At 36.7% G+C, this 17,641-nt stretch overlaps 1 protein-coding gene across 1 annotated transcript in view; it reads left to right on the forward strand.

The window, feature by feature from the left end:
• Positions 1–4,541: 4,541 nt before the first annotated feature.
• Positions 4,542–17,641, forward strand: part of LOC132133503 (chemokine-like protein TAFA-5) — a 44,490-nt gene continuing 31,390 nt past the window's right edge. Inside the window, exon 1 of the mRNA XM_059546358.1 lies at positions 4,542–4,758. Coding sequence (XP_059402341.1) covers positions 4,653–4,758 — 106 coding nt within the window. The 5' untranslated portion in view covers positions 4,542–4,652. The remainder of the gene's footprint in view (positions 4,759–17,641) is intronic.

Raw genomic sequence — 17,641 nt, forward strand, 5'->3', positions numbered from 1 at the left:
AGAGAACACGTTTCTTTTATTTAAATAAAAAGTATCCAAATATTTATAAAGCAAACAAATGATCAACAAACAAACAAAACAAGTTTAAATAACCAAATCGTCAGGAGAGGGCCAGGCCAAAATAACAAAGAAAACAAGGGCTTTCTAAAGTTTAAACCCAGATAAATTACCTAACAAAAGAAAATAAAAATAAAAACTAACAAGACATAAACAGGAGAAAAGTTAAGGGATGGATAATCCAAATAAATTGGCGCCCGTCTCCCTACACGGTTTAAACATTTAAACTCACACAGTCTAAATGGTTGTACTCAGACAACAGGTTTCACCACATAATATAAGTTCTCTTTTCAACAACAGTTCACACAACTCTGTCTGGGATAGCTGGAGAGGGATTCCTGTCGATCACAGTCTCTTTGCTGCTTTATAAAGGCTGCCAGCAGAAAAGCCACGCTCCTGCTAATTAAGATCAGCTGCGGATGATTTGGAGTGCTGCATGAAAGAGAGAGATAAAAGAAAACGTGAACACATTCACCAGCACAATACAACGGCAAGGCTACGTCACAGGACGTAACAGGTGTAATATTATTACAATTTTCATTTTTATTTTTATTCCTGTGATGCAAAGCTGAATTTTCAGCATCATTACTCCAGTCTTTAGAGTCACGTGATCTTTCAGAAATCATTCAAATATGATGATTTCCTTAAGATTTACCTAAGAAACATTTCTTATTATTATCAATGTTGAAAATAGTTGTGCTGCCTAATATTTTTGTGGAAATCGTGATACTTGTTTTTAGGATTCTTTGATGAATAGTAGGTTTTTAAGAACTTTTAAATAACCCAATAAATCGAAACCTTTTGTAACATAATGAATGTCTTTACTGACATATTTGATCACATTAATAGATCCTTGCTGAATAAAACAATAATTCCTGTTTGTTTGTTTTTTAAAGCATGTTTTAAACTAATGCATTAATACTTGTGATAAAACCCCATACTTAGACAATTTAAATTGCAAAATCTATTTAATTAAACATTCACCCCAACTTCCACTGTTTGGAAAAACATTTATATTTCATATTTATATTACAGGATGCTTAAACAGCACTGTTTGATAAGAGCAGTATTTATACTTTTAAGGAAAATCAACCTACACTTACTTACAGTTTCCTATCCACATTAAGCTTGGAAAGAGAAAACTAATTTAACATTGGAACATTTGGAAATGTTTCAGTGCTACTTCCAAGGATTCTATTTAATGCGGAAATAAACAAGTTTTTATCTGAATGCATTTTGCATTACAAATAGATGCCACTTAAACTTTAGAAGGCCCAGTCTTAAAACCTCGGGAGTCAGATCATGTAGGCCTATGCTATCTTCCATGTGACGTGCTATGTCAGTATAAATGGTTTTTAACAAAGCACTTTATGAAGAAATAATGAACAGGATACAGGAATGATATTATAACTCCCTGTTATTTCATTCCAAACAGTCTCAGGATAGTAAACAATTCCGTTTAATTCAAAACAAGTAATGAGAAAGGGACACGACTGCAATTAAGTCCAAGCGACACAACCATAATAACGACATAACTTTCAGTAATAACTGGTTGCATAATCACGTTAGATGTAAGATCCATTTTGGCAAGCTGTATGAAGTCACTCATGGTTAATCTGTCTCATAAGCAGAGTGACAAGGACCTTGACTGCTCCCACAGGTCCTATCAGATCGGTGTTGTGCATCCTCAATCCTTCTTGCAGGACACGTTGCTTTGACGGTTCCTATCTCTTATGTGGCTGAGTAATGTTCTTCTCTCATGACATCTCCTTGCCCCTTCCACTAAACGCAGTATATTGTCTCCTCAGTCCTCAGTGAAACCGCATGAAGCTCACTCATGCACTCTGACAAACAATTTTGATACGTGTCTCGAATGAAAACAAGCCGAGTAGTCACTTGTGAAACTTTAATGACCTGTAAAACAAGAAAATACATGCCTGTTAGAAAAGAGTCTGGACTCACTCACTACATTACAGATACCAACTGTGAAAAGAGAAGTAGGATCATGTTATTATAATATGGGCGGTCTGTTTCTCAACAACGAGAGGAGGAAAGTTGGAGTTGAAGGTCAGTAATCTCCGCTCTTCTGGGGTCTCGGAGAGCTGGGTTGTTGTGATGAAAAGGAATGAAAAATTATACAATACAAAATATTTATTCTCCTTTCCTTCAGGCTGCTTTGAAGTAGTTGTGATTTCCCTGGGGGGTCGCCGGGGGCCAGGGGTGGACACCGAGGGGTTTTGAAAGAGGTGGGTCGAGGGCTGTCTGCTATTGTACACAATCATCTGAGCAGCCCAGCAACCCAAACGCTAGGACTATGAATTATAGACACGCGCCAGACACCGTCGTCAACTCACTGCCCCAGGAAGCCACCCACACTTGATCTATTGATCCTTCAAAAGAACGAAACTTACCAAGTCATAAATTAAACCATCAAAGACAGTCATCTCTCACGTGGATAGGAAAACAAGGCTTTCCCATGAGGAAACCAGTGCTGAAGGCTGACTTAATTAGATTGCATGCTGCATAGTGTGTTCAAGTCATGTAAGAAAGGTCGTATTTACAAGTTGAATGCACTTCAACGCAACCACCAAGTTGTAATTACCAGTGGAAAATCCCTTCAACGAGTTGCTCACCCAAAAATGAAACAGTTGCTGAAAAATTTAACTCAGAATCCAAAATGTAGATGAGTTTTTTTCTTCATCAGAACAAATTTGGAGAAATTTTTGCTTTACAACACTTGCTCACCAATGGATCCTCTACAGCTAAAATATGAGTTCTCTATAATATTGCTTTCTCCAGTGAAAACGTAATCTAGTCTGAATCAGGAGAGAAATAGGCACAGATCAAGCCCCATTTACAAGTGAAAACAGTCCGAAACAGTTCTAAACAAACATATTGGTGGATTTTGATGTGAGAGGACAACAGGGATTGACTTTTTCACTGGAAGCGTTATTATGGATTATGGACTCACATTTTGGATAGGAGTTTAACATTTAAGGTTAAATGCCCTAATGAAGGACTTGTTTCTTTGGAAACACACAGCTTTTTACTTCACAATAATTGAATTGATGGACTGGAGTGGTGTGGATTACTTGTGGATTATTGGAATGTTTTTATCAGCTGTTTGAACTTTCATTCTGACGGCACCCATTCAGTGCAAGTGATGTATAAGCCTAATACTGAGGATCAGTAAATTTTCAGAAAATCTTTATTTTTGTGGTGAACTAAACCTTAAGCATTAACATAAAAACACAACTACATAATTAAAAGTAGTTTTTTAATTGTAGAATTGGAATATCGCCATCTTGTTCAGACCAAGTGACATTAATGTACCTAAAATCATATAGCTTCTCAACTCATAAATACACACTTCCCAGGAGGACTTGAATGCACTAGTTTGAGACTAGTCATGTTCTGAAGAAGCTAAATATAATTTATGAAAACCTCTTTGATTTAGCACTTAGGAAAAGTGCTGTATTATGTTGATGTCCACAGCTTGAGGTGATGTTGAATTCACAGGCTTATCACGGGGAAAATGCTATGCAATGTTGTCAATACTAAAATCCACACAGTGAGATAAATGCATAGCGGGTCAGTGACAAATGCGGATGTCAGAAATCTCTTAAAAAAATTTAACAGAAGTTTTGATTTAGTGGACCTAAAATGTCATGTGGTGTAAAATACATAATACATAAATTAAAATAATAATAATAATAAAGTAAACAATAAAAAAAAACTTTATTTGCAATAAGTTTGCATACACACCTCTAAAAAAGACATAAAAATGAAATAAATAAAATTTAAAACCCCCTCAATTACTCAATTGACTTGAACATGCCTTTTAATAAATATGATAGCCTCCATGCTTTTTTGTGGCATGACACCAAAGTGACTTTGATATAAGTTTACTGACCCGCATCATTTGTTATAAATGCATTTTTGTATTTATTTATTTATTTTTAAAAAAATATTAATTTTTTTCATGCAGGCTAATATTTTATGTGATTATTTTCTAGACAAACAAAATCCCTTCGCTGGCACATGTATAGCTATTGAAACTATAGAGTATTACAGCTATATAGATACGGTTATTACAAACATTCTTCCTATCAGAAAGGCAAGATTTGACTTCGCTATAGGCAAAATACGCACAACAATCGATTCTCTCACCTTTCAGAATCCAAAACACATTCAGTTATCAACACTTTTCCGTAGACGCCAGATGATACAGCAGCAGCGCTGCTTCTCTTCAGCTCAGATTTCAGATCTTTCTTTTTCAAGTTACACAACTTCTAAACGTCGCAGTCTATTTGTTTAAACCGAACCTTTCTCTTGTTACGTTTAGTAGCTCTGTGAGACATGATGTAGCCTATTTATCTTGTATTTATATTGTCATCGTGTCTCTAACAGATCGCAGATAACCAGTTACACAGGACCTTCTTCATTTGCTGTCTCATCCCAGTGCTTCTCACGGATACATTCGCGCAGTTTCTCCCTGTATGGCAACTTTGAGACGAACATCGAAGCGTGAACTGCTGCTGGCTACACGAGCCTGATTGGAGGCTAATCTGACTGGAGAATTGAGACCGACTTGGATGGCTTCGCCCTTTAGGAAGAGTCGACAGTGGGATGCGTGGCTGACGATGTCCTCAACTTTCTGGCTTGTGCTGCTGCTGAGCGCTCTGCTGATCCTCTACTGCGGTGAGTATTACACTGCTCTTCTGCCTTACGAATCTTTCATTTGTTCCCATAACTCGTCGGCAATAATGTAGATGTGAATTTAGCAGCAATAGTGAGTTTGTAATATGATGATTTCGATATGAAAACAGGTTTGAGCATTTCATCCCAAAGATGGATGGATTGATGGACGGATTTCAGACAATTAACCCCCTACCCTTATCCTAGTTTTCTAATGCTAATGGATGGATACATTATTTTAGACATTAACTCCATTTTACCAACAATAGATAAATAGATAGATAGATAGGTAGACAGATAGATAGATGGAAGGATGCATGGATGGAAAAATAGTTTTTAGACATTAATCCCCTTACCAACAATAGTTTGATTTTTGGACATTATTTACTTAATTCCCCTGATTTCTTATTTTGATGAATCGATATATATTAATTCCCCAATGCTATAAGACAAATTAGACAGAGATAGAGAGATATTCATGTAACCTAATCAGGTTCAGCCGCTCTATATGACTAGATTACTGGTCTGGGGTTTGGGGACTCAGGAGTCAAGCCCCGCTGTACTGTGGCTGTCCCACTGCCTGAGTCTTCATTAGCGTTGGGTTGTCCTATCGATTGAATCTATAGCATTGCATTTAGTTAGAGGACACAGCAAAAAAACAGACACTTCCTCCCCAGTGGCCTTTCAGCAAAGGGGCAAGACCCCTTAATCAGTTTTATTGGGGGATGTAGCATTTCTGGACCAGACACCCAGAGCTCATTGTGGCTTTCAGAAGGGCTGTATTCTTGTCTGAGTCACCATTGCATATCGACTTGAGTACATTAAAATCTTTAGTTCTTTCTCAAACAGGCCAGTAAATGGAGATCGTTATTGATTGCTCTGCAGGGACAGCATTCACACACACCATTGTACCCCCTCAACAGATTTGAAGACTTCTAATGGGGGCCTAAAACAGCAACATCATTTCATTAAGAGCAACAAGAATCTTTTTCCATCTTTTTTTTTGGTGCTTTTATCTCTTAAAAGCTAGAATGCAATAGCAATCAAGTCCATAACTCAAAATAAGCTTGAGACAGGCCATCTGTTCAGTGCATACAAATAATATTTTAAACAACAAATCAAAATCTGTTTTCTAACCAGCAGTCGTAATGCTCAAACCAGTTAAATCAACCATTTTTCTGCATGGTACTGACCACAAATTATTCATCCTGAAATTTGCAGTATATTGTGGTGTGTTGAATCAGAATACAAAATAATGGGACTTTAAGGAGTTGTAATTAGAGCTGACATGCCGCACTCTTTATATCCGTCTATACTTTTCTCTGGCTTTTGAAAATCAAGTTATTTAGTGGCTGTGATGACCAGCGGGGTACAAGTGGCTCTTGACCTACAGGCTCATTATGCAGAATACCTATAAGCCGCTCATGATAAAGTACTTGCATGAAAGCAGCTATTTATTGTTTGTTTTTCTATACATTAATCACGCTGTGCAGGCACATGCTTTATTATTTATGTGATAAGGTGGCATTAAGAACCCCAGCATTCATCTAAACTTCCCTTCAAAGCTAAAAAATACAGAATTTCTAAGAACCATCCCATCTAAAGTGCTTATGAGACACTGGATCCCTCTGACGTGCTGCTTCTTCAACGTTTTAAGAGCATGGATGGGATTCATTAAATGGCTTTTCAGATGCAAAGGGTAGAAGGGACTCCCTAAGTAGCTGAACAGTTTGAAAGCCATAATGCTAACTTTGGATTTCTATTACTTGAGCTTTCCCCAAGTGAACACTGAGGCAGATCATCCAGGAATTCTTCTCAGTGGTTATTTAGAGAGATTTGCAAAATAACAAACACTCATTGCTCCCATTTGTATTATATAAACTGTTTAAAATAAGAACAAGAGCACTGTTGGGAGAGCTACTTTTAAACTAGCTTAATGAAAACTAGCTTTAAAAGGGGAACTAGCTAGGTACACTACAATCTTCCGAAGTCCCTTTAAGACAAGTCATGTCACTTGGCGGCCATCTTTGAAACACCTCTCGGGGATGGAAGAGCAGGTCCTATCTCTTTGAATTGGGAAACATCAAATTCTTCAAAACTGTACGTCAAGTTTAAGATTAAATTTCACATTTGAAATCACCAATGAAATCTGACCAATGAAAAGAACTATCTCACAAAAATTGTTTCTTTTGCTCAAATAGCGTTAAAAAAGCCAATTTTTCAGGCTAGACCAGCCTGTGCGCAAGTGCAGTCCTGAGCGCATGTCTCAGAATGCTGAGTGTTTCTATAGCAACCAGGACTTTTAACGGCAGCTGATGACTTTACAGATTAGCGATTGGCTCTTTTACTCAGAAGGCGGGGCTTCGTTCTATAGAGCAGTCATAATGAGCGTTGTATTTTTGACATTTCTTGGGTTTCTATAGTCTTTGAAGCTACTAACAATCTTACATTTAAATGTAAACACAAAATACAACTAGAACACATATATAACAGTTAATTTTTGTTCATTCTTAAATTTGATTGGCTGAGTGATGTTTCAGTTGTGCTTAAATACAGCATTCAAGACGGAATCTTAATTGGTGCATTACCGGTGGGAAAATTCTGTAGATTATATCTGTCTTTATCAGTGATCAAACTCATTGAATCTTTCATTTAACCAATTTATACAAAAACTGATTTATTCATGAACAAACAAGTAGCTGTCTTTTAGTGAGTCACTGAAAGATTCACCCAACCGATTTGTTTCAAAAACACTGATTATATTAGGAATGTTATGAATGAGTTATTGAATCATTAAAGTGCCCCTATGCCATTTTTAAGGTTCCTAATATTGTTTTGGGGGTCTCCTATAAAAGGTTTACATACATGCAAGGTCAAAAAACAATTTTGCTTTCTCAAAATATGCATTTAATATCACCTTATTTTCAAATGATTCTCGAACGATTTGTATAGTAAGATCTAGGTCTAAGGACTCAGGTCTCTCTAAACCCATCCTTTCTGCAAGCCATTTTTCTCTGATTGGTCTGATGGCCCAGTCTGTTGTGATTGGTCTACCGCGGACAGCCCGTGTCGGAAACAATACGCCCATTGCCATAGTTCAATAGAAAATATAAAAATATATTATTTATCATAATTACAGGTTGTGATTCAGTGGAGCCAGCTGGCCAAATAAACTGGCCACTGCAATTGTTCTGTGAATCCCATGTTGAACTCCCTGAGATTAGAGAAGCAGCCGTCAGTAAAATGATGGGAACACAAAAAAGGATTAGGGTTGTCCTGTTGTGAATTTTAACCACTAATTCTTTGCAGGGTAATCTTTCCTTATCGTGCACTTTCGGCTTTACAACTTTGGAAATTGTTCACATTCACATACAGCTATTTTACAGCACATTACACACTGCATGAGAGGGCACTTTAAGTCAATCAGTTTGTTCAGAAACACTGACTCATTCATACACTGATTCATTCAGGAATGTTTTGAATGAATCACTGAATCACTCAGTCAGTCGATTTGTTAAACAAAAATGTGTTAATTCAGAAATTAAACTTTATGAATAAGTCTTAAACTCATTTACTCAAATGATTCCCAAGGAATGCATGAACTGATAATTTAATTTGGATAAAAGCTTTGGCAAAAATTAATATTTTTTAATTTGAATCATAGGCTAGAATAATAGAATCACTAGGCTAATACTGAATGAAAAGTTGAACAATTCAATTATTAAAACCCCTTAGTTGCACAGCGGGGTGCAGACACAAAGCAACATTAAAAAACAGTGATGTTGATTTTTGACATGATTTCTTCTACTCATTGCAAAAAGTATTACTTATTGCATGTTTTCAAAACAAAGGTACAGATGTCAATACTGAAAACACAGTAGTGAACATTAGGCTAAAACAGGAGGAAAACTGGCATAGTCGTAGAAAGAACAGTGTGTACTTAGAAACATAAATGAACACACACACACACACACACACACACACACACACACACACACACACACACATATAAACAAATCTAGTCACTTTGAAGATGAAAGAGCACTAAAGTATGCCTTGAGAAAAATTTCAAACTTACAGGACTTGACAAAGATTTTAGTTTGCAAAATACTAATCGCCCGAGGTGCTACTGTATTGTGGGGGCAAGACAAGCCTTTTTTCTTGTAAAGGAAGCACCTTCTGAGATAAAAAAGGGGGGGACAGAAAAAAATAGGAAACAGACAATCAAACAAAAATAGATGGAAGAAGTTTTTGGTCCAGTGGTTCGTAGCCGAGGAAATACACTACTTTGGGAAAATAAACAAGTTTTATAGCAGCGCCAGGAAAGAAATACGAAAATCTGGCATGCAACAGCCAAATGAGCTGCTATTTTAATAAAGCTGGTGGATAATGAAGTGGCTCAATTAATGTGGTTTATGGTGTCGTTCTTTTCCTCTGTTCGAACAATGCTCTGACATTGAGATCCCTTCTACACTTCCACACAAGCATGCGATAGATCAATCGTTTGTTTGCAAAACCTACTGAGGTTGAGAAAATGAGAGAGCAAGAAAGAGACGGAAATAGAGAGAGAGAGTGAGTGTGTTTACAAGAGCTCATTCAACGGACACAGGGGAAGAGAAACCCTGAAGATATTTATTCAACTGGAGCAGTGTAATTCCAGCTGATACATTCATACATTTTGAAACATGGCTTTGTTAAGCTTCATTGGCCGTCTTTGGAAACAAAATTTCTCTGCTACTCTATCACTGAAACCTTGGTTTCTTGCTTCTGCTCTTTTTCTCAGGAGCAATAAATGTTAGATTGTGTTGGCACTATATAGTCCTGGCCAAATCCTAATGTGTTATATTAGTTTTTTTCTTGGAAGTATTGAAAAGAATCTCTCTCATTCCCAACGTTCACCCTCTAAAACTTACAGCAAGATACGGTTCATCATCTGCAAATATAATAGTTTCAGAACAAAAGCACTGTTATATTTTCGGACAGAAGGTCACTGGCATTTCTTGCCACATGTAGACCGCAGCATATGTTAGTGACTCTCCTCCCTGCCGTCTGGCAGGCCACTCTATCCACAGATTCCAGCTCACCCAGCTTAACTAAATCAAGTTCAATTTGAAAGCATGAGACGTGCCAGGAGTGCCATTGTGTAAGTCTTGAATAATGTAAAGCAGCTGATGCCTTTGCTTGTTGCAGAATCTCTTTGTGGCTCAAATAATTTAAGAAAAGCTTTCAAGAATCGCTCTTGCGGAATGCTTTCTCTGGTCTTGAAAAACAAATTGTCATATGCAAAGTGTCTGGCTGACATTCTTTAATTGACTCTTTTTAATAGAAATAGAAGTATTACGGTTTGGGGGCGTCACGCCTCACAACTGAATTAACATAAAAAGGTCAAATTATATGTTTTTCAAGACATCTATTGATCTTGACACACAGTCATGACTGTTGACAAGGGTCCCCTACTGTATATGACATCATTTCCTGTCTTGTTTTGTTTCCCCTGCATCTTCTGAGTTTTCACATGTTAATGTGCAGTATAGCAAATCTTTTGCAAAAAAAAAAAAAAAAAAAAAAATATTTTGAAATATCTGAAACATGATCATGTTATACTACACTGATTAATTATGTTTTCTTTTCCAGAATTCCATTCTATTCATTTAATTGAGAAATTAAAAACATGTTCATCAAAGAAGAGATATATTATTAAGTCATTACAATTTCAAGTATTTTTTAATAAATTAATAGATCCGGATAAAATAAGCATCATGTCATTGACCTTTAAACAGAGCAATAATTAAAAAATGACATGTCCTGAGAGAAGTATTAAATGACACACACACGCGCACACACACACGCGCACACACACACACGCGCACACACACACGCGCACACACACACACACACACACACACACACACACACACACACACACACACACACACACACCTTTTCAGAATTGTTTCTCTATCTTCAGCACCGAAGGGCAGATGCTTTATGATTTGCCTTGAAAATCTTCCTGTGTGCTTTGCATAGCAACGACTGGAAACCGGTATAAATTCTTCACTGAATATAGAATTAATATATTCCCATCTGACCTGTGGGCAGTAAAATTCATAAAGTGGTCCATCTTTTACAAGCACATTAACTTTTTTCTCCTCTCTCTCAATTTGGTGGTAATGCTTCCAACAGTTTGAGAAAATGGAGTTATCCTCGGTGGAATGCCTTTTCGTGATTACATCTCTGGCCTAAACAATATTTTAGTCAAATCTCTATTTCATTTTACTGATCCTTTACAAGATATTAGATTTTAATAAGCAATCTCTTTTTCAGTCATTGCTCATAGAATCATTCGACTGAGCTTTTGCCTTTGAATCACTGCACTGTGCTGAATGATGTATCACTTTAGAAATGTGGTCACAGAAGTCGTCTATGTGTTGACAAGCCAAGTAAATACAGCATTACAACTTGATAATCTAAATCTGCATCATTCACATGAAAGCCTTTTTATGCTTGGTTGCTTGTCACTACACCTTGTCTGAATGATTTATCCACAGTGTTTGTCAAAAACTGCTTACTATCCACATTTATGCGGCTGTGGACGGCATATTTGAATCTGTCAATAATTAATTTCACACATGCTATCCATTTCATATACACTTGCTACAATGGTGCATCATGGTCAAAATGTTAGTTCTGTCAAATCAATACTTGCTCTGCATGGAAAACCCTTCAGAACTAGAGAAAGATCTGCTTTTCCACCTTAACATCCTTTTAGAGATCATCCACCTGTCCTCTAAACTGACCAGGGCACTGCTGTTTCAGTCAGTAAATATTGACTTTATGCTTGAGGTCATTTCTGTCATGTAGTACCTTTTGACTTTAGAATTTGAAGTAGAAGACGATTGTGAAGTAATTTAAGAAAGTGTTTTATTCTAAAAGGGTAAAACAGGCTTTCATAAATAGGCAGAAGTATAGTAGGATGGCTAAACAGGAAATAAAGAGCTGACGTTTCAAATTGAGAGTTTGTATGAGCGTGTTAATTTGAATTGTGTCAGAAATTTGTGCATGGCATTGTGGAACATGACAAAAAATGGCAACACTGATTAAAACAAAAGAATTGTAATTATTTAAAATGTTCATTTAATCCGCTAATTCATGAATTAAACTACAACAACAAATTGTAAATTATTAATTTTTGTTGTGTCATTTTGATACTTTGGGAAATAACATCTGGCTTTCATTGGGTTCATTTAGGAAATTGACCATGTTTCCCTAACTCTTCATTAGGAACTGTTGTTACTGTAAATTAGTTTCATTCTTATTGTTTACCTCTCTGATATTTTTAGCCAATATTATATTTTCCACCATGGCAAGTCCAATAGAATTATGAGTAAGAATAATTGTTACATTAAACTGCACTTGATGTATCACCATCACACCATGAATACTTAAAATGGCATAAAAAAACTGTCCACTGTATCAGCGACTAATTAATATGATCAAATTTTTTTAATTGAATTTAATATTTTATCCACTATATTAACCCGTAAATGCATGATGGGGATATCAAATTGTACTGCACTGCAGACCAATGACTTCACAACCTTACACTGGCCTGTCAGTCCATTTCTCACATCCCTTCTTTAGAAACACTGAACTCTGGCCCAAATTAGTCTGCGTAGATTGATTACAAAAGTCTTTGCCGGCAAGTGGGAGAAGAAGAGCCGCTGCCTTCTTATCACTCAACGTATCTGGACTTGTCACAGTTTTCCACCTCTCTTTGATTGGGATCTCTACCATCAGCTTTCCTTTCGGACTGTCTGGGAGTGAAACTGTGAGGCTTAATCTGTCCTGATTACCTTTGACAGCACAAACACATTGCTCACACGTATATCAAAGGATACAGTTACAGCTCCACAATGCAGTTTTAAATATATATGGTTCCAGTTTAACTAAACAAGAGCCTGAAATTTGAATACCATATGGATCAACATATCTTTAAATGGAATAAAAACATTGCTGAAATGCAGCAGATTTACTGGAATGTATATTGTGAAGGCGGATGTCACATTTAATGGGATTCATCCAAATTGGATTGCACAACATAAACTGTAATAAGGATGCGCTGTGCAGTTAGACATTGGATGGGGGTGGAATTTCCTTAAAGTGTGTCAATTTCTTCTCCTCTTCAGTTCTCTTGTATAATTAATATTTTTTTTGGTCAAAATCTGTCTTGACTATGCTGAATTTGATACAAAAACGTTTCAGAACAGACACTGGAAAGTGATATTGATATCACACCAATATCACTTTCCAGTGTCTCCTTTGAAATGTTTTTGTATGAATCAAATAATACATATTCATACAAAACTGACCCTTTGCAAAGACCCCCACCCCTTAGTTACTGTTGCTACGTCCGACAAGTCATGGCTCTCTGACGCCACACATCATGTTCTCACGCAGTGAAAAATACATTGCAAAGCAAAGAGGAAGCTGACAACACACAGACAGACAAGACACAGAAGGTTATTTCTAGTATGAAACAAAGTCTCAGCTTTCAAATGTGATCTTTTAAAACAAACAAACAAACAATAAATACCGTTTTGTGGCTCTTTAATGTGTTGTGACAGATCAGTGTAGCATCTCAGTTCGAGCAGCATCAGTTCAATCGATCATCTCTTCCTCTAGTTATAGCACGAAATAAACATGAATGAACATCATAAGGTATCTTATTTCAACCGGGGAAATACGTCAATACACATCAATTTTCAAGTTCAAGTCCACCGACATCAATCAACTCTCCTGTCTGGTTTTTTGTTGGACAAAATGGATGGATTCAGCGTTATAGTTGGTCAGATCGCCTGTCAATCAAATTCTCGGTGAAGGGTCAATTGCCAAATTGTAAAATAGTTATGATTTCTTTTGAGATCAGGTTGGCTTTTCCCAAAATGCCTTTTCTTTGCTTGTTAAATTTGTTCATCACATGCTGAAATGTCACACTAGAGAATGAACATCACTTTAACTTAATAACTTTTGTGTAACAAAAAATTATATATTTTTTAAATAAGATATATCTACTTTTTTGTTAGATGGAGTAAATAAAAGTCAGAAATGTTTGGAACGAGATGAGGGTGAGTAAATAATGACAGGATTTGCCGTTTTGGCTGAATTCTTCCTTTAAATTAGGGTATTTTGCTGAAAAATCAATGACTTTTCCACATTCTTCATTGCTTTGCTCACTTGATGTGATTTGCTAGACTTTCATTTTCACAGATTCATCAAGGTGCAGGATTAAAGCCCTGTGACTAATTCTGACAATGACAAAGATATTGATTATAAGGAGACCCGCCGTGTTGTCAGATGGATTGTGGAGTGAAAACTGTGCATTAGGGACATTCAGAAGTCAAGCGGTGGTCTGCGCTTTGCTCCCCCAGAGTGTTGCAGTGATAACGGTGACAGAAATGCTGAATAACATTATGGTGCAGGTGAAAGCGCCCTTGGCTCTCTGACAGGAAGATGGTGTGAGTCAAGAATCCTTAACATGTTTTTTTTCACCACTTTATTTTTATCCTGCCTGTAATGCACATTAGCACATGTTTTAAAAATGTATATATATATCCTGAATTTCATTCAAACTCTTTTGCACCCAAACTGTTGCAATGGTTAACTGCACAGGCAGATTATCAGTAAAGATTTTGGTCTGTTTTCACATAAATCTATCATAAGACTTCAGATGATGTGCAATATAGCACCAAAAAGTGGTATCAACAACTTTTATTATGCTTTTTTGTCATTTTGGAGCTTAACAGACTCTCATTAAAGAGGCTGTCCACCAAATCTGTCATCATTTAATGCCCTTCATGTCTTTCCAAACATTCATGAACTTGTGGAACACAGAAGAAGATATTTTGAAGAATGTTAAATAGTTTCGGTTCCCATAGACTTACACTGTATGGACAAAAATACAGTGGAAGCCAATGGGAACCGAAACTGCTTGGTTCTTAACATTATTCTATATATATATATATATATATATATATATATATTAGTGGTGGGCCGTTATCGGCGTTAACGTGCTGCGTTAACGTGAGACTCTTATCGGGCGATAAAAAAAATATCGCCGTTAATCTATTCTCAAAGTTGGGTTGGGTGCTGGGTCTATACTAAGCAAGCTATGATGACTTTCACCTTGATATTTTATATAATCGACTGGCTGAGGTCAGCCTAAAAAGATGCTCAGGACAGTTGACGGGCCACTGCTGCGCATCGTCACGAAAGCTTATCTTTTTCACGTGTTTTTAAGCCTTACCGCTTGTCGGTTTTAACATCAAAGCATCCAAACACAAGACGCGGAAAAGCTGAACAGAGTAGCTGGTTACTCGCGTGCTGTGTTCGGTGCCTACGAGAGAGATCGAGAGTCGCGTATCACGGACAGCGACACTGAACCGAGCTCTCTTCTGCGAAGTTCTCCTCAAAGTCCCTCCTGCACCTGAACAAACAAATACAAATCGCAGTTTGAACAAACAAAAAGATGTGAAAGAGCCCAATTCAGTACCGCGGTGTTCTGGTGTTCAGGGCTCACGCAGAGAAAGACGTCTCAAAACACTTGAACATCGAATTTGCTTATTTTTGCTCTTGTGCCGACAAATACATACAAAATATGTCAAAATATCCACCTTGGAAATTATGCTCGAAAAAACTGTCAGTTATTTTCTTAAGTGAAAGTAAACAGTTGAGGAAAAAAATGGGATGTGTATTATATTGGAAGCGTTCATCGTCTCTTAAAGTGACCGCGCCTAATTTAGCTACTGGCTGCTGTAATGTTAATCCAAGAAAATGAAAGAAAGAAAATCACTCACTGCTCTTGACTGAATTGAACTGAAAAATAAACAAACATACAAATTAAACAATTTCAAACAGGGCCCACTGGTACAACCTTCACCAGGGCCCCGCTGACCCCAGCTACGGCGCTGCTCACGCCTGTTTCACACATACTCCGTCTGCAGTGTGTATGCAGTCCGTGTGCGTTACGTATGTGGTGCAGCACGGACTCGATGTGCTTTCACACAGGACACGTTTGCAGTCCGTTACTCTGTACAAAAACGATCGCTGCACTGCTGCAGACGCAACGCTCCTGGAACGCAACTGGAATCCGTTAACATGGGTGCGTAAAAAAACATGCAAAGCATACGCACTGCAGATGGAGTATGTGTGAAACAGGCGTAAGGTTGTTTGCACCTTGTGCAATGTGGAATTAGTTTACAGCTTTTTCAAGCACTTTGTGATGCATTTTGGAAACAGGAGATGAGCCCCTTTTCTAATGCACCACCTGTCTTGATAAACCCCTTCTCAAAGACTTACTGTTTGTCAATTTTATTTGGGTAACACACATATTCTGAATGCCTTCGGCAGAATTCGAATGAGCCATTTTTATCTACATTAATCTAGATTAATTTAGATTAATTTCAAGATCACAGTGAGATTAATCTATATTAAAAAAATTAATCTATGCCCACCACTAATATATATATATATATATATGTATATATATATATATATATATATATATATATATATATATATATATATACTTGTGTATTTAGAAGAATAAAGAAAGCCACAGGTTTTGAATAACATAAAGCTGAGTAAATGATGACAGAATTTAGAATTTAGGTGAAGTATCCCTTTAATTCATCTGGTATTCAATGCTTTCATTAGCATGAGATAATTGTTAAGTAAGAAATCTTTCCCATTTCAAATCCAAAGTTTGTAGCTGATGTTCTTCTTGTAATTTGTTTTAGAAGTTCTCTGAATAAATGGATTTTTGATTCCAAGTCAAAGAAAGGGATTTAGATAAAAAAAGGGCAAACAGTGGCTCGTCCCTGCATTGATCTGAGAGATTAAGTCTTGAATTGAAATGTTGAGTTTCTCAGTTCAGTTTGAGTTTAATGTGGTATTTTAGTTACTGTTTAAATCACATTGTTTATTTTTTACCATAATAGCTGCTGCTAAATACTTATGAAAATAAGTATTTATACTCATATGGTTTCTGTGGGTTGCTGTCAAGCTGGAATTAGCTTGGTGCGAACAAATTTACCTTTCATTCACCAAAAATAGAAACCAAAATAGGGTACTGGCTCATATTGCTTATATATATCACACCAGTATCACTTTCCAGTGTCTCCTCTGAGACATTGCAATTACTATGGAAAACAAATGTAAAAAATAAATATATGAAAGCAGACTTATTAAATTGGGACTGTGACTATTGTCCCGCCACACATTTTCATACAGTACTTCCAACAAACACTGCAGAGTCAAATATAGATATTCCCCTTAGACAAAATGGAAATTGAGAGATAGAACGGGAGAAAAAAGACTAGATCTGTAGGAGATATATTGGCAACACAGGGGGAACATGTTATTATAGGGCAGGATATTTGAGAAGCAGCTTGACTTTGCAGTGGTGCAGTATCTGAACATATTTAATTGGGTCCCCGCTGATTGATTGCCATTCTTCTACTCAAGCTCGGAGTACGTGAGAACAATATGAGAATGTGATGGGATGTCATGTGTGGACAGCTGTACTTGGGAATAATATGAAACGTGACATTAACGGCAAAGAAAATGGATTACTTTTAAATCTGAATATATGCATTAAAAGGGATAATTATTAATTTTATCATCAAGAGACAAAGCAAATAGCTACCCATCACTGAATGAAAAATACTTTTTAGAGAAGTTTTAGAATAAACCTTCAAAACTAAAAATTATTAAGTGTGAGAAAACAAGTCTCCCTACTGGAATGTATATATGAAGCATTAAATTAGATGCATAAATATATATCGTGTCTATCTATCTATCTATCTATCTATCTATCTATCTATCTATC

The sequence above is a fragment of the Carassius carassius genome, chromosome 50 (assembly GCF_963082965.1).
Source record: "Carassius carassius chromosome 50, fCarCar2.1, whole genome shotgun sequence".
In the NCBI taxonomy this organism is placed as follows: domain Eukaryota; kingdom Metazoa; phylum Chordata; class Actinopteri; order Cypriniformes; family Cyprinidae; genus Carassius; species Carassius carassius.